At 43.0% G+C, this 22966-nt stretch overlaps 1 protein-coding gene across 8 annotated transcripts in view; it reads left to right on the forward strand.

Moving 5' to 3' along the window:
- Positions 1 to 22966, forward strand: part of LOC143137467 (protein NLRC3-like) — a 103262-nt gene that overhangs the window by 37846 nt on the left and 42450 nt on the right. For 6 of the 8 annotated variants that reach the window (XM_076297665.1, XM_076297668.1, XM_076297667.1 and 3 more), the window contains 4 exons: positions 8906 to 9052; positions 12405 to 13354; positions 13875 to 14036; positions 14246 to 14670. The exons of 1 other annotated variant lie outside the window; for it this stretch is intronic. In XM_076297665.1, the coding sequence (XP_076153780.1) occupies positions 8906 to 9052; positions 12405 to 13354; positions 13875 to 14036; positions 14246 to 14265 (1279 nt within the window). In that variant the 3' untranslated portion in view covers positions 14266 to 14670. Of the gene's footprint in view, positions 1 to 1100; positions 2400 to 8905; positions 9053 to 12404; positions 13355 to 13874; positions 14037 to 14245; positions 14671 to 22966 lie in introns of those variants that run through there. One more of the 8 variants, XM_076297672.1, reaches the window with a different exon arrangement.

Raw genomic sequence — 22966 nt, forward strand, 5'->3', positions numbered from 1 at the left:
AGAAAGAGCACAGTTTAATGGGTGTGTGTGTGTGTGTGTGTGTGTGTGTGTGTGTGTGTGTGTGTGTGTGTGTGTGTGTGCGATAGCGTCAGCTGCCAGATCAACAACAGATCTGTGTGTGGGGGCAGTTTCCAGTGATGAGTGAGGTGTAAGTGTGTGTGTGTGTGTGTGTGTGTGTGTGTGTGTGTGTGTGTGTGTGTGTGTGTGTGTGTGTGTATTTAATTGTTGAGGTAGGGGGTTTGTTTGTGCTGTTGTTGTTGTTTTGTGTGTGTGACACTCTTTGAGTGTTGAGGTAGGGTGTGTATGTTTCTTTGTGAATGATGAGTGTATGTGTGTGTGTGAGTATGTGACACATTTTGACTGTTCAAGTACATAGATAGATAGATAGATAGATAGATAGATAGATAGATAGTTATACTTTATTGATCCCTAGGGGAAATTCAAGGTCACAGTAGCATACAGACAACACACACACACACATTCAATAACAGCAGAAAGTAATTAAAAGTATATAATATAAAAAACACAACTAAGCAATAAGGACTGTAGAAGATAAAGAATATACTAATATACTAAAATACAAATTATACTAAATAAATCTTAATCTAAATCAATTCTAAAAAACAGTATCCACATAGTGGGTGAATAATCAATCAGGTGCGCTTGCAATGACTGAAGCAGGGACTGAGCCTGTGGTCCTCAGTGCATAGTGCACAGTGCACAAATGTAAAGTGGCTAGTGGACAGACAGTTCAAGACATGGAGGTGGTGAAGAGGCAGACAGACTATGCGGAGAAGTCTATTTCTCCTCTTCCCTTAAGTGATGCATTAAACAGTTCAATGGCCCTGGGGACAAATGACTTCCTCAGTCTGTCTGTTGTGCAAGGCAGTGAGCGAAGTCTCCAGCTGATCAGGCTCTTCTGCTTAACAATAGTGCTGTGGAGTGGATGACACTCATTGTCCAAGATGTTGATCAGTTTGTTCAGGGTCCTTTAGTCAGATAGTGAAGTGATGCACTCCAGTTCAGCTCCCACTACAGAGCCAGCTTTCCTTACCAGCCTGTCAATTCGCTCCGCATCCTTCTTTGTGCTTCCTCCCCAGCATACCACTGCATAGAAGAGGACGCTGGCCACAACAGACTGGTAGAACATCCTGAGGAGCTTACTGCACACATTGCAGCCTCCTCAGGAAGTACAGCCTGCTCTGCCCTTTCTTGTATAGTGCGTCAGTGTTGGCTGACCAGTCCAGTTTATTGTCCAGGTGGAGACCCAGGTACTTGTAGGTGCTTACCACCCCGACATTGACCTCATCAATGGAGACTGGTAGCAGAGTGGGCTTAGATCTGCGGAAATCCACCACCATCTCCTTGGTCTTTGAAGTGTTGATTGGAGATGATTGAGTTTGCATGTATGTATGTATTTGCAAGTATGGTGTCTATAATAAGTGGAATTCAGTGGTTCCCTGTGTAATTGGTAATCAATGATTAAAAGTATGGAGGAAAGGAACTGTGTGTGTGTGTTTGATTGTTGAGGTAGGGCGTGTGTATGTTTGTTTGTCAATGGCTGCCTGTCATTGGCTGCAGAGTGTGTGTGTGTTTGAGTGAGTGTGTGTTCATGTGTAGCACTTTTCTGTAGTATGGAGTGTATCTCAACTTCACTGACCCCAACTAGATCGGCACGTAACTTGGGCGTTGGAATTGATGACCGACTTAACTTCTCTGAGCATGTTGCTTCAATTGCAAAATCATGTTGGTTTATCCTTTACAACATTAGGAAGATCAGACCTTATCTGACACAAGATTCCACACAACTTCTTGTTCAGGCCATGGTCATCTCCAAGCTGGACTATTGTAATTCACTATTAGCTGGCTTACCTGCTTGTGTAGTAAGATCATTACAGCTGATTCAGAATGCTGCCTGGTCTTCAATCAGCCAAAGAGGACACATGTAACTCCTCTCCTAGTTACTCTCCATTGGCTCCCTATAGTAGCCAGAATTACATTTAAATCTCTCACTTTGGGCTACAGGACACTGACTGGATCTGCTGCTTGTTATTTTAATTCAATGATCAAGATGTACATCCCCAACCGCCCACTGCGGTCTTCTGATGAACGTCTGTTGTGTCGACCAGTCATAAACGCTAGGTCAGATTCAAGACTTTTTTCCTCAGTGGTTCCATGTTGGTGGAATGAGTTGCCCAGTGCTCTCCGTTCCTGTGGTAGTTTTGGGTCGTTTAAGTATAAGTATAAGTATATATACTTTTTTGATCCCGTGAGGGAAATTTGGTCTCTGCTTTTAACCCAATCGGTGAATTAGTGAAACACAAACAGCACACAGTGAACACACAGTGAGGTGAAGCACACACTAATCCCGGCGCAGTGAGCTGCCTGCTACAATGGCGGCGCTCGAGGAGCAGTGAGGGGTTAGGTGCCTTGCTCAAGGGCACTTCAGCCGCGGCCCACTGGTCGGGGCTCGAACCGGCAACCCTCCGGTTACAAGTCCAGAGTGCTAACCAGTGGGCCACGGCTGCCCCAAGAGGGGTCTAAAGGCATATCTGTTCAACATGCACTTAGTTCATTAAGTGCTTCTTATGCGTTATGGTTTGTATAGTATTGTTTTATTTTCACTATTGATTAAATTGATATTGTTGTTTATTATTGCTATTCTGCTTATTATAGTCTGACCAACATCTTAATATGTTACCTGTTAAATTTAAGTATTATATTGTTTTGTATTTGTATGTCGCTTTGGACAAAAGCGTAACCGTAACCATAACTATAACCATCTGTATCTTTCAGTGATTACCTGTGTGTGTGTGTGTGTGTGTGTGTGCCTTTCCAGATTACATATAATGTCCATACTGGTTAATAAAGGCATGTGAACAGTCTCTAAAATAAGGGTAGCTTTCTATAGTGTCGTTCGCAAATTCTTTTAAAACGTGCATCTTTTTTTCTCTCTCTCTCTCTCGGAGGTAGCCTGCCCAGCATTTTCTCTGCTGCCAGCTTGTGCCTCCACATCACCCAAAATGCTTGATTTCATTGCATTCGCTACATTTTTAGCTACATTTTGATGTACCACATCAGCTAAAATTTCATGTACCACATCAGCTAACTTTTCATGTACCACATCAGCATTTTTGTTCAGTGAATCCTTCATTATCGCCCAGCTCACCTCAGCTTGCCACCAGGGTAGGAATTTCACGGCGGCCACGACGGCCATGGCCGTCGTAGCCCCTTGCATTGGCCGTGACGCCCCTTTGGAAATCAGAGGTTTACAGGCCACGGTGGCCTTGGTGCCCCCTTCTTTCAATATTCTGCTTTGCGTCCTACTAATAGCGATATATATGTAGCCTATGGCCTGTCAAAACAATCTTAGCATTCACAGCGCAAATTACGCAGTGGAGAAAGTTAGCGCAAGAAAGAAAGTGCGTCCAAATTCACCCATTCTTCTCAGTTGAACTACTTACGAAGTAGCCTACTCATCACACAGACATCACAAGTATCACAAAAGAGCTTTTTCTCAGCTTTTAAACGATGTCAGCCGCTAATTGCTGTGATGAATGGTTCGCGAGAAAAGTAAATATCATTCAATTTAATCATAAATTCTACTGAAGGTTTTGCGTCCATCTCCCTACCCATTCATCTCGGCGGAATACTTCACGAACCCCTCATTTAACACATGACAAACCATATATCAGAATAAACAGCAGACCTTACCGAACACAAAGGTGTAAAGCAGTCCCCTGTACAGTTAGCCGTTCCAGAGTAATCCCGTTTTGAATTTGCAGTAAATTTCAACGTACATGGATGTCTCCAAATTTGGGCTTTAAGTTTTACACTGTGTTTAAATTGTTCCACATTATTTCATAACGGGCCAAATACAAAATAAATATTACAAATGTCGCCTAGATATCGGTAAATCAGAGGACAGCTAACTAAGAGTTTGTGAAAGTAGCCTTAATGATCACAAAATGCTAAGCATGCATCTAGGCTATTTGACTTTCTTAAAGCTGAGCTGTGCTTAAATTGTTCAATACATGATTTCATAACAGGCCAAATATCAAATAAATGTTAAATATAGCCTAGATATCTGTAAATATTAGATGATCACATGATTTACAGTTATATGTAATGTGTCATGTTTCATGTTTTTGTAATGTTTCATACAGTGATGCAGGTCTACTGCAGTGAATAGGCTAAATACAACTTTGATCATTTTTATAGCCTACTACTGTATAGTTAACGTTGGCCTTAGTGCCCTGACATGTGGCCTTTGTGCCCTCCACCAAATATGCCCAACTGAAGGCCAAGTGGCCTTGCCCCCAGAATGTTGAAATTCCAAGCCTGCTTGCCACCATTCACTCCTTGTCCTCATTAACATTGCAGGTAGAATTCTCCCCAGTTACATAGTCTCTGTCGGTTCTTGGTCTTGGATTTTGTGAAATAAATTTCTAAATATTTTTGAGCTCTTTGAGGTCTTCATCTCTCCTACAGTCACTGTAGGTCTCACTGAGGTGCTGGTTAATGACCTCACTGTAGGTCACTGAGGTGCTGGTTAATGACCTCACTGTAGGTCACTGAGGTGCTGGTTAATGACCTCACTGTAGGTCTCACTGAGGTGCTGGTTAATGACCTCATTGTATGTCTCACTGAGGTGTTGATTAATGACCTCACTGTAGGTCTCACTGAGGTGCTGGTTAATGACCTCACTGCAAGTCTCACTGAGGTGCTGGTTAATGACCTCACTGTAGGTCACTGTAGGTCTCACTGAGGTGTTGATTAATGACCTCACTGTAGGTCTCACTGAGGTGCTGGTTAATGACCTCACTGTAGGTCTCACTGAGGTGCTGGTTACACAACGTCAAGTTCTCTAACTTTTTAATGACCACCGTCATGCCCACTCGCTCATGAACTGCACACAATCAACATCCAGTTTCTACACAATAACAGTCCCTAGGTGATTTCTACACAATAACAGTCCCTAGGTGTTTTCTACACAATAACAGTCCCTAGGTGATTTCTACACAATAACAGTCCCTAGGTGATTTCTACACAATAACAGTCCCTAGGTGATTTTTACACAATAAAAGTCCCTAGGTGATTTCATAGGAAATACAACATATTATATTTCACAGTTAAGACTCACTGCAGGTCACTGTAGACAAGCTACGTTGTCTAGGGTGTAATGTTTAGCTGGTTGCTAGGCGACATCGTGGCACAGCATCTGGTTGCTAGGCGACGTCGTGGCGCAGCATCTAAACTAAGGCTACGTTGTATAGGGTGTAATGTTTAGCTGACCTCAGTCCGCAATGTCAGCTGAAAGCAAAGATCCAACTAACCTACACACTGGCCCTACGTGATGTAAAGACGTGGAAGTAGAACCTATCGTGTGTGGATGCAAGGTGTGTGTGTCAGCTTTAGCAGAGCTCCAGGGAGAGGTCACTTACCTCGTTGATACGATATAGCTCTCTCCCAAGATCTCCTGAATAGCCCAAGCATTGGCTCCTAATCTTAGGCTGAGTTCGGTTTGTTTGTTTTTTAAAATTTTATTGTTAGGAGGATAACCCCTTGAGATGAAGCATCTCGTTTTCGAGGGGGTCCTCGGGACATGAGGCAAAGACAATACAGCACATGTACATTCACACCCTCTAAAGCTCTCCCTCATCACACCTCGCCCACCACAACCACCCTGCCGGGTCCTTAGTGAAAACCAGACCATGTGTTAAACATAATACAGTATGACAGTATGACAACATTTAGTCCATACACATATGTACAGTATATACATACCGGTAAATACGTATAGACACATGATATAGACCTATATACGCACACTTACACCCATAGTCGCATATAAACACATAAACACAGGAGTAAAAAATAAGGACAAAAAGTATCCCACATGGTAATATAAAAAACAAAAGACCAGTCACACATGAGGAAAACATTTACAGGAACAGTTTACTTGCAAGTGAGTAAAGAGTGATGTTTTAAAGGAATGCAAAGAAGTGGCTGATCTTAGAGACCCAGGTAGGCAATTCCAGTCTGAGGGGGCTTTAAATTTAAAGGTACGTCTACCACTCTCTTTGGAGATGTTTGGCACAGTGAAGGAGGGATATTCAGTGTGTCTCAGTCTATAGCTGGGTCTATATGGAATTAAATAATCCTTCAGGTCAGAAGGATAATCAGTGTACACACATTTAAAAATAATCGGATACCAGTGGTACTGTCTTCTGGCTTTAGGTGATAATAAGTTCAGTGAGTCATACATTACACAGTGATGAGTAGTAAAAAGGCATCTTAGCACAAACAGCATGCTGTATGACTTTTTCTTGTTCAGTAAAAGGTGGTTGGATTGAAACCACAGTTGAATGGTATTAAAGTTTGATTGCCTGACTTTAATTCAGAGATTGCCTGCTGCTGAACGTCAGTAAGATTTATTGTAGCAAATGAGAAGGAGCTACTAAGCTCAACAGCCAGACTAGAGTAGGAAAAGTTATAAGATTGTGAACTATATATAGAGGGGAAAATGTTGGTTAAAGGCATTGGCAACTGCAGAAGGATCACTGATAATATCATTGTTGACTTTGATTTTGGTAGCAATGCTTTTAGTAGAACTGTTAGAACTGTCCAAAATTTCTTAGGGTTATTGAAGTTATTAGACAGAGATTTTTTATAATAATTTGATTTAGCATTTCTTGTTTTACTTCTACACATATTTCTTAATTGTTTGTATACAGCCCCATCTGATGAGTCCTTTGACAGGTGGTACTTTTCCCATGCCTTATCTCGTTGCTTAAAAAGATGTATTAATTCAGCATCAATCCATGGTAAATGTAAATGTTGTGTGATGGTTTAAAATCCAAATGAAATGAAAAGAGACGGGTCCAAGTTTGCCGGACGCAAAGGGCAAAACACACATGAGGGATCACAGGCCATAAAGTTGATGTGTGTATTTCAGTGGTTCACTGTGATTAGTGAATGACGATGAAATGCGGTGTGTGTGTGTGAGTGAGCGAGATAAAGATAGAGAAAGAATGTGTTGACTGAATGAATAATGAAATGCAGTGTGTGTGTGTGTGTGTGTGTGTGTGTGTGCGTGTGTGTGTGTGTGTGTGTGTATAGTATTTTCCAAAAGCCTAGAAACTAATTGTGAGCCAAGGGTCCAGGACAGGTGTTCAATTTAACCTAATTAGCCACAGGTAGTGACATCACTGAAGCCCCACCTGTAAGTCAGTGCTTGCCCTACCATGTGACCCTAACCTCTCCTGACAGTTCTGCTCAATGCCACACACACATGGGTGGGGGAGCGTGTGAGGGGCTGGTGATTTGCCTCTCGATTTGAGTCGTGCCTTCAGCAGGAGTCTAACCTCACTGTTCATCCATGGCTTCTGATTAGGGAAAGTGATAATCCGTTTGAGGGTGGTGACACTGTTGATGTTGGAGTTGATACAGTCCAGAACGGAGGAGGCGTATGAGTCGATGTCCGTGTGGGAGTCATGGATGGCCTGAGTAGCTTTACAATAAAAGAGCTATAAAATGGTGAAATTATTATTAGACTTTTTTTTTTTGGACAATGTAGTTATGGAAGGCGTGTTTTGATTAGGCAAATGTTTAAGCTGTAAAGTTGATGTGTGTATGTCAATGGTTCCCTGTGATGAGTGAATGATGATGAAATGCAGTGTGTGTGTGTGTGAGAGCGGGATAAAGTGAGGGGTTGAATGTGTTGTGTGTTGACTGAATGGATAATGAAATTCAGTGTGTGTGTGTGTGTGTGTGTGTGTTTATGTGTATCTGTGTTTCTGTCTGTGAGGAAACAATGGGCCTTATTCACCAATGTCTTTCTAAGAATTTTCTTAACTTTGTTCTTAAGAAGGTCCCACAAAAACTCAGATTCACAAAGCAGATTCACAAACGTGTTGTTAAACTTCAGAGTTGTTCGCAGTTTCGTTCTTATCATATTGAATTCTATTTCTTGACAGGGTGTGCCAATTGTTCTTAATTAGCATAGGTAAACGCCCTGTCAATCCTGCAGGGCCGTGTGCACACAAATGGGCTCTATGCACGCATCACTTCCGTGTTTGGGTAAGGACTCTAAGACATTTTCAGTCAGCGAGATTGAACATAATTTCTGTTCGGTTCTGTAACTCATTGTCTGTGGGAAATGTGTGGAAACTGAGAAAAGAGTTACATTTAGCAGACACTGTACATTGCAGCACACAGCAGTGGTGACTAGGAGTGATCTCCTCCCGTCTTTGAAATGACACTTTCGTACGGTTACACGTCACTGTGATATTAGGTAGACGTTAGTAGAAGTTACATAAATAAACGACAACAACAATGTCCAAAATGAGCAGTTTAGGCTGTTTTGGCCACTAGCCCTCCATGGTAGCATGGCACTCATGTCTATGGGTTCAAATAAATTATATAAAATATTAATATTAAATCATGTTTTTAGTCAAACATATAAATGATAAAATATAAAGTTCCATTTAAATTCTATTATACTTTACACCTGCAGAAATTATTTAAAATGCCATAACCATTTATTTTGCACAAACAAGTCAGTCCTCAAATGTGCGTAAAAATGCTCTTGAGTGTTTGTAGAGACTGTTCTTACCTAAGAACAAGAAACATTGGTGAATTCCAGAATCTTCGTAAAAACTTCGTAAGTGGGTTACTTTTAAGAACAATTTTTTTCATAAGAACTGTTGGTGAATGGGGCTGTTTGTGTGTGTGTGTGTTTGTGTGAGAGAGAAAGTGACTGAACGATCGATGATGTGTATAAGAGGAGACTGTGTGGGTGTGTGTGTGTGCATGCATGTGTGTGTGTGTGTTCATTTTATAGTGTGCAAAAATGGATACACTAATGTGAGTGTTAACACGTTAGTAATCATTTGTCTTCTAGAGTGGATCATCGTATCTTCCTAAAAGAGAGTCCAGCAGCAGCAGCAGCCTCTGCTAGCAGCTCCCACTCAGATGCTGCAGAGCTGCACCTCAGAGACAAAGTCCAGCAGGACCCAGGAGCACAGCTGCTCTCTCTGGACACACACACGTCAGTCTGGTGGACAGGGGTGCACACACTCTCTTACACACACACACACACACCAAACAAACACACACACTCTCTTACACACACACACACACACACACGCACGCACGCACGCACGCACGCACGCACGCACACACACACACAAACACGCACACGCACACGCACGCACGCACGCACGCACGCACGCACGCACGCACGCACGCACAAACACGCACACGCACGCACGCACGCACACAAACACACACACACACACACACACACACGCACACACACACACACGCACGCACGCACGCACGCACACACACATACACACCACACACACACACGCACGCACGCACACAAACACACAAATACACACACACGCACGCACACACCACACACGCACGCACACACCACACACGCACACACACACACACCACACACACACACGCATGCACGCACACAAACACACAAATACACACACACACACACGCACACACACACACACACGCACGCACACAAACAAAGAAAGAGAGAGCAAGGAGAGAAGAGGCCGTTAGAGCAGAAACTGTAGTGCAGTTAGAGCAGAAACTGTAGTGCAGTTAGAGCAGAAACTGTAGTGCAGTTAGAGCAGAAACTGTAGTGCAGTTAGAGCAGAAACTGTAGTGCAGTTAGAGCAGAAACTGTAGTGCAGTTAGAGCAGAAACTGTACTGTGCTGCAGTTAGAGCAGAAACTGTAGTGCAGTTAGAGCAGAAACTGTACTGTGCTGCAGTTAGAGCAGAAACTGTAGTGCAGTTAGAGCAGAAACTGTACTGTGCTGCAGTTAGAGCAGAAACTGTAGTGCAGTTAGAGCAGAAACTGTACTGTGCTGCAGTTAGAGCAGAAACTGTAGTGCAGTTAGAGCAGAAACTGTAGTGCAGTTAGAGCAGAAACTGTAGTGCAGTTAGTGCAGAAACTGTAGTGCAGTTAGAGCAGAAACTGTACTGTGCTGCAGTTAGAGCAGAAACTGTAGTGCAGTTAGAGCAGAAACTGTAGTGCAGTTAGAGCAGAAACTGTAGTGCAGTTAGAGCAGAAACTGTAGTGCAGTTAGAGCAGAAACTGTACTGTGCTGCAGTTAGAGCAGAAACTGTAGTGCAGTTAGAGCAGAAACTGTAGTGCAGTTAGAGCAGAAACTGTACTGTGCTGCAGTTAGAGCAGAAACTGTAGTGCAGTTAGAGCAGAAACTGTAGTGTGCTGCAGTTAGAGAAGAAACTGTAGTGCAGTTAGAGCAGAAACTGTAGTGCAGTTAGAGCAGAAACTGTAGTGCAGTTAGAGCAGAAACTGTACTGTGCTGCAGTTAGAGAAGAAACTGTGCTGCAGTTAGAGCAGAAACTGTACTGCACTGCAGTTAGAGCAGAAACTGTACTGTGCTGCAGTTAGAGCAGAAACTGTACTGCACTGCAGTTAGAGCAGAAACTGTACTGTGCTGCAGTTAGAGCAGAAACTGTACTGTGCCACTTGCCAACTGTTCCAACTCTAACCCTCACCCATGGCATAGTTGGCAAGTGGCACAGGACAGTGGTGTTGGGACTGTATAGATGAGTGTACAGGACAGTGGTGTTGGGACTGTATAGGTGAGTGAGTGTACAAGACAGTGGTGTTGGGACTGTATAGGTGAGTGCACAGGACAGTGGTGTTGGGACTGTATAGGTGAGTGCACAGGACAGTGGTGTTGGGACTGTATAGGTGAGTGTACAGGACAGTGGTGTTGGGACTGTATAGATGAGTGAGTGTACAGGACAGTGGTGTTGGGACTGTATAGGTGCACATGGAGTTGTGCATGAGAGAAGGAATCAGATACTGAGGAAGATCCAGTCCCTCAAAGATTGGGATGAAATGTGTTGTGTCAGCTGTTGTTCTTTTGACAGATTCAGTGGCACTTCAGCCTAGACAGAGTATTTACCCCAGACACGCACTACCAGTATAACTATCAGGAAAAACCCATATCATATCTAAAAACAACCCATAAAATCTAAAAATGACAACAACCTGGACCTCTCATAAAAGAGGTTGTAATGAATTGAGTGCTGCTTCGAAACTTCAGTTATTCAACAATGGTATGTACATTTCAGGGTGTCACAAAGGTACTGACCAAAGCCAAACATAGCACAGCCTGGAATTCTTTGTGAGACTTTGTGAGACAGTGAGACTTTGGTGTAATTCGCCCGTTTTATAGCTGCAGTTTCAAGTTGTGAGATTTGCCTGGGAACGAGGTGACAATGAGATTGGGTCCATTTTAACTACTGAACTAGCCTGGGTTTCCCCAGGCTGCCTTCCGCGCGATTTTATTCACGCTGCTAGGCAGCCTAGATTCCATGGACCCGATTTTCACCTCAACGAAGGAACCAATTACAGAACGGAGGGAGGGCAGCAAGACGATGACGACACACCGAAGCAGTTATGAGCTACGTACAGATGCATTTGATAAGACATTCGTAGCGCCCAATAAACGGCTCTGGGCATTCGTAAACCACGTCTCAAATACGAGAAAATGAATGTGTAGTTCCCAGACCCCATCTCAATGAGATGAGGTCTGGCGTTAGCCAGGCTAGCACTGAACTGTTATTATTCAACAATACCAAGGTAAACTCGGTGGTATAGGTTATTGCTAGACCACAGTTCAATGACTCACCCCAAGAACACACACCGCATTCAAAGATTCCTTTTAGATACAAAAAAATATTTATTTTAAAATTCAGCATAATTCAATTCACTCACCGCAAGTCATACATTATTCTGTATTCTAAAAGGAAGTGCATGGGAAATACCCTCCACCACCAGATGAATACAAATCAGATTCAGCAACTGTCTCTGCCATCATGCTTGGGTTCTCCAGTTAGTGTCCCAGTACTTAAATGAACTCAGGGTGCTTATCGACTGCAGTGCTCAACTGTGTCCCAGTGTTAACTGTTGGATACCAGCTGCAAGTGCACCCAGTACACTCTCTTGATTGGCTGCAAGTGCACCCAGTACACTCTCTTGATTGGCTGTTGGATACCAGCTTCAAATGCACCCAGTACACTCTCTTGATTTGCTGCAAGTGCACCCAGTGCAACCAACAAGCACTGTAAGCAAAGAGAAGCTAGACAACCACAATTCAATTCAGCGATGCATAACATAGCCATTACTTTCGTCTGTCTGAGTGAGTGTGTGTGTGCTTTGTGTGTCTCTCAGAGAGAGAGAATGTTAATGAATTAAATGGAGGGAGTGTCTGGTGAATCTAGACTTAACTGACCTGACCAGTGTTTAGAGGGAGAAATGTCTGATGCTTTTTGTGTTCAAACTGTGTGTGTGTGTGTGTGTGTGTGTGTGTGTGTGTGTGTGTGTGTGTTAAAGGGAGGAACACCACAATGATGCCCCACAGAGGAGCTGTAAATCCTGTGCTGAAGTTCCAGACTCCAGCCACTGGGTCCTGGTGAAGCCTGAAGTCTCCACAGAGAAGAGTGTCTCCACCTACAGCCTGAGCTCTCCTGCAGGAAGCTATGAGTGCCCAGAGTCTGGTCTGCGCTGGACTTGTGCTGGTCCAGTCACCTTGCAGTACCGCTTCATAGACTGGCATCTCTTGGCTGATGAGCTGCCCCACATGCAGTACAGACCAGCTGGACCTTCAATGGACATCAAGCTCATCTCAGGAGAACTGGAGGAGATTCTCTTGCCACATTTCCTCTGTTTGGGAGGTAGCCAGTCCTCTCTGAAGGATGCTGTGGAGGTTCTGCATAAGCAGGACAGTGGAGTGTTTATAGAGAAGTGTGAGCTGAGTCGCTTCCATGCCAGACTGGTCAAGCCCTCCTTTTCTCTTCGTGGGGTTTTCTACTCTCTAATTTCTCTCATCTCTCAGATTAAGATCCATGCAGATGTTCTGGTGTATCAGAGCAGCAGAGTACCCCTCACATTCCGCACTTACCTGCTGCCTGTGAATACCCATCTCACAGAGTTAGTTGAGAAGCAGGAAAAACAGGAGGGATTTAGAGGGTTCAGACTGGATTTGCCCCGGCCTGTGAGACCTCTTCAGATGAATGACTTCTATAGCTTAGAGACTGACTGCAACTCCACCATCTACCCAGTAGAGCTGGACCTCATAGACATGAATTTTGTTCCCAACTTCTTTAAGTTGCGCATAAGCAATGCTGTGGACTTCAAGATGGAGCTCCTCAGCTCCGTAGACAAACAGCAAGTCTGGCAAGCAGAGATCTTGGGAATTGAATGCAGGAACAATCCCCAGCAGGACATTGTGAACACCTCTACTGGAGTTCCACACACTGCTAACATCCAGACCCCTGCGGAAGGTAGTTTGAAGCTAGTGCTGTATGATTAGCATGTACACATTGCTTCCTAACGTCCAGACCCCTGTGGAAGGTAGTAAAGCTAGTGCTGTATGATTAGCATGTACACATTGATTGCTAACGTCCATACCCCTGTGGAAGGTAATATGGAGCTAGTGCTATATGATTAGCATGTACACATTGCTTGCTAACGTCCAGACCTCTGTGGAAGGTAGTAAAGCTAGTGCTGTATGATTAGCATGTACACATTGATTGCTAACATCCAGACCCCTGTGGAAGGTAGTATGGAGCTAGTGCTGTATGATTAGCATGTACACATTGCTTGTTAACGTCCAGACCTCTGTGGAAGGTAGTAAAGCTAGTGCTGTATGATTAGCATGTACACATTGATTGCTAACGTCCAGACCCCAGTGGAAGGTAGTGTGGAGCTAGTTCTGTATGATTAGCATGTACACGTTGCTTGAATTTGTTTGTTTGTCCTTTCTCTCTTTTGTTTGTTGCTGATGTTGCGTCTCCTCCTTAGTGTCCACTACCAGCACAGAGGAAATGCCCTCTGGCTCCTCTAGCCCAGTCCAGCCAGCCTCCGTCTCATCCTCCATTACGGCTCACACTGGTGCAGTTGCTGTGTCCCCCAGTCTCTACGGCAACACCTTCAATGGACCAGTATACATGCCACTACAATTAGGTACGACATTTCAAGCACGTATTTCTGTGTTTGTTGATTTCCCAAAAGTGCTGTTGTGCAACTACCATTGTTAAATGACAACATTCAACATATTTACTTTTGTTGAAGGGTAAACATTCTCTATCTCTCTCTCTGTCTGTCTCTCACACACATACACATATACTCACTCACTTTCTCTCTCTTTGTCTTTCTCTCTCTCTCTTTTACAGATCAAATTCCACCAAAGTGAATTTCTGGATGTTGCTAAAACTACCTTTCTTCATGTTGCTGTAAATGGTAATCTAATGAAGCTTCAGTTTAGCAGCACTCAGCTTTCCTAAATTCACATTTTCAAAGACAATTAAATTTAACGTACAATGTTTATACTCAAGGCTTACAATCCTCAGATAATTATGTATATGTTATGTATAAAATTCTGATTTCTTCACAGCACAGTAATTTTCTTTGCTTTAAGCCCTATTATAGGCTACTGTTTGAAATATGCCACAAGTTTTAATGATTTCAGTAAGGCTTATTAACAGGGTATTGTTTTGTTCTAAAACTTTAAAGTACTTGTACTTGACTTTAAAGTGGAATGGTGCATTTGTTTACTTAATTACTGTATATGTTTTTAACTTTGATAAATAAAACTTAGTTGCAGAGTAATTTGAGAAAATACTCATATCATGATGTCTCTTTGCTGTAAGCGTTGTATTTACGGTACTTATTTTCTCTTTGAAAAAATCAGCACATTTTTACATTTAGCTCAGGGGTGCCCAAACATTTGCATACAACTGAACATGTATAACTGGCATTTTGTCTTGTTATAATTGTTTACCCACCATAAATACTCTAAATAGTTTTACCAATGACCTTTACAGAAGGATCAACAGCAGATGCCATTGAAAACCATCAGATAGAACTCAGGAATATGCCATTGGGTTTTACAGTAACTCAACCCTAACCATCAGATAGAACTCTAATATGCCATTGAGTTTTACAGCAACTCAACCCTAACCATCAGATAGAACTCTAATATGCCATTGGGTTTTTAACTCAACCCTAACCATGTTGTTGGCTAAGAGCTAAAGCTACCAGTTTAGGTTAATCCCTTATTATTATGTCCTTAAAGGCATTTAAAGTATTTTGTTGTTAAGTCCGACGTCACGGGCCCAACAGCTTTTTGTCAAAAACGCTTTCTAGCGCGGCCATCCGGTTTATTCGCAACTTGTAAACATTGTCACCCTCAGTTTTGTTTTAGTTTAGAGTAAAATAAAATACTCTAATAGTCGACGCAGTGGGCAGCATAGTCGACGCAGTGATCAGCATAGTGGACGCAGTGGGCAGTATAGTGGACGCAGTGGGCAGCATAGTCGACGCTGTGGTCAGTATAGTCGATGCAGTGATCAGCAGTGTTGGGAATGTTACTTTAAAAAAGTAATTAGTTATAGTTACTCACTACTTGTTCCAAAAAGTAACTGAGTTAGTAACTGAATTACTCTATGATAAGAGTAACTCGTTACCAGGGAAAGTAACTATTTGCGTTACTGTTAAAAAAAAGTTGCTATATGTCAAAGAATTTGGAAAAGCCAGTTGAAATTAGTAGAACAGACAGGTGTTTGTAGGCTACATAACTTTCGATATTTATTAGATAGATAGATAGATAAATAGATAGATAGATAGATAGATACTTTATTGATCCCCAAGGGGAAATTCAAGATATTGCACATCGACAGACCTACGGTTGACTTGTGTCATAGGTTTTTGTTGTGAGGCAGAAAGATCTAGCTTTTGCTGCTTGGAGGACTTTGCTCCGAGTCCTTCTTTGCTAGTGGATGGCGAGCTATCATCTGTGGTGGAGGTAGGCTATCGGTGTTTTTGGCCACTAGCTTTAGATACGTGTGTGAGATGCCTCATTAAATTAGAGTTGCTTACAACGGATGTCGACAAAGTCTTCGCTCCTGGACATAATGTAGCCTACACATTACATGCACGTTCTTCTTGCCTTTGACCACAATGAATTTGAAGTAGTGCTTATATCTCCACCTTGAAAATGCCAACTTTTCATCGTCGGATTGCTCCTGACCTGCTGTTTCGTCGAATCTCTACTTAAGCTGTTGCGTGTGTGTGTGGCGCGTGTGCTGGCAAGTGTGTAAAAACACTGGCTTTGATTGGCTATCATGAAACATGACTCTGCCTTAGCCAATCATAATCGCTTACGTCTTTATTAATCCACCTCCTCACTAGCTGTGAGCCAGGGGTGCGTTCGGATTACACAGTTTATTCAGTCAATGCAAAGTAAGTAACGCATCGCATTTTAACGTCCAGTAACGTTAACGGCGTTGTAACGTTGTAAAAAGTAATTAATTAGATTACCCCGTTACTGAAAAAATAACGTCGTTACCTAACGCCATTCTTTTAAACAGCGTTATTCCAAACACTGGTGATCAGTAGGGGTGTAAAGATTAACCGATACGTGTAACCGTGAGAGAAGCTAGAAAGTGTGTCCCCTGATAGTGCGTGGCTATAATGAACCTACCGTCTGTGTATAATGAGGATAATAATGGTGCTCTGCTGACCCACTGTGATATTACCCGTTATGCAGAGAATAGGCAGGACCCGTTTCAATATATTAAATGGAAATGTATTATTAAAGAAACTAAGCGATGTCGACTCAACTGAATCCTACTGATACGAGACTATCGACCTCCGTGACTGTATGGCCCTCTTTTTCTGAACTGTTAATAATCCGTAGCTTGTTTAGGAACTTCTTTCTTCCGACTGTTAAAAACCATGCAGCTTCACGTCTCCTCTGTTTGTAAACTGCCCTGGTTGCTAGGCAGTGACGTCAGCCAACCACTACAGTTACGTTCTCTCCCGTTACATACGTATCGGTATTCGTTTTTAACCTGTAAGATACGACTGGATCGATATGTGATGCCTCGTATCGAAACAAACATGACATGAACCGGTCATTGTCCCGATTTAAAAGTAAAGAATCAGTTCGCAATATGTTTCTGACTTCAGTCTCGTTAGTTGTTGCGAAAAACTCAATGCCCTGGCCTGGTGCATCACAATTTTGATTTGAGAACAATGACTGCCTCCCATTGGTCAAAGAAGCCATAGCCTATCACGCCCTGTCCATTTCAATGACGCAACGACAGCTATCACTCTGGTTAAGACCAAAACGTGCCCGCAGCCCGAATCAGCAAGCAGCACTTTCTGAAAGATGTCTGAGACTGAAGCAATTTTCAGCACGCCGGCGAAACTTAAATCCAAAGTTTGGAAGTCGTTTGGCTTTTACAAAAAAGAAGGTAAACTTGACAAAAGTATTGCAATCTGCAAATTGTGTAGGGCAGCGATTAAGTACAGTGGCAGTACCACAAACCTCAGTACACACATTTCCAGACACCATGCAGCTGAAGCTAACATTGACAATGCTAGCGCTGCACCGAGTAGCACAAACATGCCATGCTATCAGCCACAATTTAGCTCCAATTCGGCGAGGGCTAGGCGAATATCAACATTTGTAGCTCGCTTTATCGCCTTGGACCTCAGGCCGTACAGTGTAGTTGAGAATTATGGATTTCGCGACTTGGTGAATGAATTAGAGCCCAGGTACAAAATCCCGTGCAGACAGCATTTCAGTGAGAAACGCATTCCCGAGCTGTACATAAAAACCAAGGATGACCTGAAAGAAAGACTTTTAAGAGCCGAACGAGTGGCAATTACAACAGATGCCTGGACGTCATGTGCAACCGATTCATATGTGATGATCACAGTTCATTATGTTACTTCGGATTGGGAGTTAGAGAGCCATGTCTTGCAGACTAGAGTGTTCAATGAATCACACACAGGGAAAAATATAGGTGCTTTACTTAAGGAATCCTGTGTCGAGTGGAATATTGCTGATAAAGACCCAGCTCTGGTGACGGATAACGCCAGAAACATGATTGTGGCTGGTGTGGAGGCCGAGATGAGCCCTCAGCTTCTGTGCTTCGCGCATACATTGAATCTGGCTGCCCAGAAGGCCTTTCGTGTTAGCAATGCTGCAAGGGTGCTTGGAAAAGTGAAGAAGGTGGTCGGATTTTTCCCTCGAAACACAACGGGAGCTGATCTCCTTAAACAGAAACAACAGCAAATGGCATTGCCCGGTCACACGCTCATCAATGACGTTCCCACCCGGTGGAACAGTTCGCACGACATGCTCGAGCGTTTTTTAAAGGAACAACCGGCCATTTTTGCCACACTTGTGTTGCTCACAGGAGGAAAGGTAGAAACTTTAAATGATGAGACAGTAAGTATCGTTCAACTTTTTACTGGAACTCTCAAGGGCACACGGGACCACGTATCATAGTGCAGTATCAATATATACCATGTACCGGTTACATCACTACAGTGCCACCTGCTGGTGATGGAGTACACGCACTCAAGCATGATAAAGTAATACTGTAAACACAACATCTCCCATGTTTCTCATAAGATTACTTTACCCATATGAAATTGAGATTAGATTTCACTGAACCAAATATGTACATATAATCCATTCATTCTATTGCTTTAACAAAGAGTAACATGTTTTTTTTTCTCATTAATTTTTTTTATTGTCAAAAACATAATCAAATACAACAAATAACATGTTATAGACACACACAAGTAATATTACCTACTAACCCCCCCCCCCCCCCACCATACCCCCCACCACCACTCTCCTCCCACACCTCCCAACATAGTATTAAGACAGTCACAGACAGGTTATGGTTAAATCAGCATTAGATCTTTCAGCTTAGATATAGATAGAGATAGATAGATAGATACTTTATTGATCCCCAGGGGAAATTCAAGAAATATCAAGTTCTCCCATATCAATATTGTATGTGGCTGAGCGTTATTTACTCTAGCTGATGACAATTCCATGTAAGATATATACAAGAATGTCCATAGCCAGTGAATAGTAGAAATGTCATGAGGGGACTTCCAGCGCTGCGCAACAATCTTTTTGGCTGCAGTGAGCCCTGCAAGCCATACCTTATCATACCATGCCCTGCAAGCCATACCTTACCATACCATGCCCTGCAAGCCTTATGGGAATCATCATTTAAAAGGTGCACAGCCGGGGAACTGAACTCCTGTTAGATCTGTGATAATTTCGGTCACCCTTCTCCATAATCTAGATACATCTGGACATTCCCACATAACATGTAAAAAAGAGCCAAGGGTTCCATGAGTGCAAAAGGAGCAATATGGATCAGAGACAAATCCCATTTGATGTCTTATTCTTGGTGTTACATATGCCCTATGGCAGAATTTTAAATGTATGTATCTATGATTTGGATTTTTTGAGGCACCAGAGACATTGTCCCAAATGGCTTCCCAGTCTAATTCTTGTCCCAAATTTGTTATGTCTCTATCCCAAGCTTTCATGCCTGATGTGGGTGTGTATTTTTGAGAGTTGAATCTATCATAGAGAAATGACACTATTTGTTTTGGTGACTGCTGTATCCAACTCAAAATAGGATGATCCCTTAACTCCGACCCCCAAGGAACACTGTAGGCTTTACAGGCTGATCTTACTCTAAAATAAAAGAAAAGAGAATGTGTGTCAATATCATAATGGGATATCAACTCTTGGAAACTAAATATGGCACTCTCCCCACTAATGTCCTGCAATGTCTTAATACCTTAAGCTTCCCAATGTTTGTTTACGAACGGTTTTCCCCCAGACAAAAAGTGGCTATTATTCCATAACAGGGATGATGTACACCATTTGTTTTTAAATTGTATGAATCTTTCTGCCGCCCTGAACACCTGAATCATGTATGTCAAAATTGGACCATAGTGTAACGCACACTTCTTGATAGTCACACCTGTGAGAAGAAAATCTTTTAATCTAATTGGTGCTATTAGTTCTTGTTTCATCTTCCATGATGAAATATTGTCCTCACCTATCCAGTACCTGAGGCTTCTTAGTATAAATGCCCAGTGGTATAATTTGAAATTAGGACAGGCCAGTCCTCCATCCATCTTGCCAATCTGAAGAGCTGACCATTTTAACTGCGGTCGCTTACCATACCACAGATAGCCTCTTAGCAAAGTTTGCAAGTGCAAGTGGGATCATTGAGCTTACAAAGTTAATGCGGGGTAAGATGTTCATTTTGATGACTGAGACACGGGCTGGTACTGAGCTTGGTAGATGTTTCCATCTGTTTATATCCTCCTCTATTTTTTTCAGAATCGTGGAGAATCTTTCGCCACAGAGATAAGGGAAGTGTTTATTCTAACACCCAGGTATAGGACCTCAGTTACGACTTTAATGTTGATGAGCATAAGGGCAGATTTGGAAAGATTTACCTTATACCCTGAAAGATATCCCAATTGCTCCAGTATCGCCAAGACAGACGGAAGTGTTTGCTGGACACTTGCCAAATAGACCAAGATGTCATCAGCATAAAGTGATATTGAGTGTGACGTTGAACCAATTGTAATAGGAGAGATTATGGGAGAATTTCTAACTAAGTGTGCCAGGGGTTCTATGGATAACATAAAAAGCAGAGAAGACAGAGGGTCTCCCTGTCTTGTGCCCCGTCTTATGTCAAACTATTCTGACATACCTCCCCCAACACATAAACTGGCTGATGGGTTGGCGTATAGTCTTAATCATATTAATGAATTTATCCCCAAACTTGAATTCTTTCATTGTCCTCCAGAGAAATGGCCATTCCAGGCGATCAAACGCCTTTTCAGTGTCTAAAAAAAGTAAGCCACTGTCTTTTGGAATTTTATTAGATGCACTGAGTATGTGTAATAGCCGACGGACATTATCAGAGGCTAGACGCCCCTTAAGAAAACCTGGACTTAAACCTGAACCTGGACTTATAATGTCCCCTATTACTTTCTCAAACCTTCTAGTCAGCATTTTGGAGAATATCTTGAGGTCAGCGTTTATCAAAGATATTGGACGGTAGTTGGCACATTCTAGGGGGTCCCTACCGGGTTTAGGAATGACTGTGATCAGGGCTGTGTTTAGGTCTCTATGAAAGGCACCCCTTTCAATAGCATAATTTAAAGTGTCTAACCATACTGGTCCAAGTATATCCCAGAGTGCAAGGTATAACTCCACTGATATCCCATCTAAACCTGGTGTTTTGCCTTTATTTGTAGTTTTAACTGCTTCAAGCAATTCCTCCAGTGGCATCTTCTGCTGTCAAAGTAGGAAGCTCTATTCTACTGAAAAAATGGGAGAAGTCGTTTTCTGTGGGCGATTGTTCATCTGTATACAGAACAACTTCTTCTGTTGACGTCACCATTCCCCTCTTAGGACATCTAATAGCTGGTATCGCTCTTTTTGCTTCCTGCTGCTTAAGAAAAATGAGTAACATGTTGAAACACAAGAGCAGTGTCTAAATGTAACCGGCAACATCAATGTTAACTACAACGCATAAAATTGTAAACTTAGATTCTTCAAGGGATTCAGGTAAGTATTATGTCAGTGCATCGGAAATAACTCGGGTAAGTATTATAGTGCATCAGAAGTATATCACTGAAACAAGGCTGATTAAACTACATATTGTGTTGTGCCTGCCCGGCTCGAGGCAAACACCACATAAAAGGGGAGACCACACGCTGCTCAAAATTAAGATATTTATTAAATAAATGAACTATGTACAAAAGTCAGTGAATGAAGAGTAAAGCAAGACTGTAGTGTATGTCAGCATAGTGAGGTGAAGTGCAAAACCAAAAGAAACGAACAGGGCGCAGCCCACCCAGCCGCAACGACAGCACCCCGCAACTCTGGAACCGGCAGTCAGCGGAAGCGGAGAGAGAGAGCGAGAGAGATTGAAGCAGGCTCCCGGGACCCGCTTATATCCTGCCCTAATCGCTGGCGCAATTAGCCCACGCCATTCTGCAGAGCTCCCCCTGTAGGCCACACACAGAACAGCAGCAGAGCCAACACAGACAAAGAGCAGGAAGCGCGACAAGACCCAGCACTGACCAGCTGGGGCGTCACAATTGAAAAACATAGAATTTGTTTTACATTCTTTTTTTTCTTTACATTGTCAAGAAATCAACTCATTGAACAGCATTACATTCTTTTTTTTTTTCATAGGGCAGCGATCCGCCTACACCCTGTACATATATTTTGTCACTTCATCACGTAATCCTTCATCCAGGTTGGTGAGTGACTTTTTCTGTGACGTGCAGCCGGTCTACGCGATGTCTCTGCTGGACTGGTACTGTTCTTCATTTCATCACTGTGGAGAGACAGGCGCGCCGCGTTCCACCTCTTCCCATCACTCAAGACGAAGGTGCTCGCGCCGGTTCGCCTCCGCACCGTCAGGGGTTCGGTGTACCGTCTCTCTCCCTTTTCCACATGGAAAGGCTTGCGGATGCGCACTGTGTCACCAACCGAAATCTTGGGAGACTTTGCACCTCTCTTGGAGTCGAAGTACTGCTTGCTCCTTTTCTGTCGCCGGATGACTGTGGCTCTGACATTGTCGTACTCTCTGTTCTCTGTAGGTGGTAGGACGTGGAGCTTTGTCCACATCGGTCGTCCTCTCAGCCGCTGGAAAGGACTTTTGCCGGTGGTTGCATGATCAGTGGCTCTGTAGCTCTGCAGCATCTCCGTCACTGCAGGTTTCCATGGACGCTGGGCTACCTCTGCTGCCTGGATACAGTCTTTTAAGACACGGTTGAAGCGTTCCACGCACCCGTTTGACTGTGGATGGTATGCGCTCGTCTTGATGTGTTTAATGCCTCTTTCCTTTAGGAAGTCAGCAAAAGCAGAGGATGTGAATTGTGGCCCATTGTCGGACGTAATTGCAAGGGGGTTGCCTTCACGTGCGAACACGGTGGAAAGGAATTTCAGCACTGTTGCAGTAGTTGCATTTGAGGTGAAGGCCACCTCCGGCCACTTGCTGAAGTAATCGATGAAAGTAATGGCGAATCTGCAG

This window comes from Alosa pseudoharengus, unplaced genomic scaffold (assembly GCF_046254945.1).
Source record: "Alosa pseudoharengus isolate Yale_2024_CS ecotype anadromous, Long Island Sound unplaced genomic scaffold, YU_APseudo_1.1 YU_APseudo_1.1_scf_21, whole genome shotgun sequence".
Taxonomy (NCBI): domain Eukaryota; kingdom Metazoa; phylum Chordata; class Actinopteri; order Clupeiformes; family Clupeidae; genus Alosa; species Alosa pseudoharengus.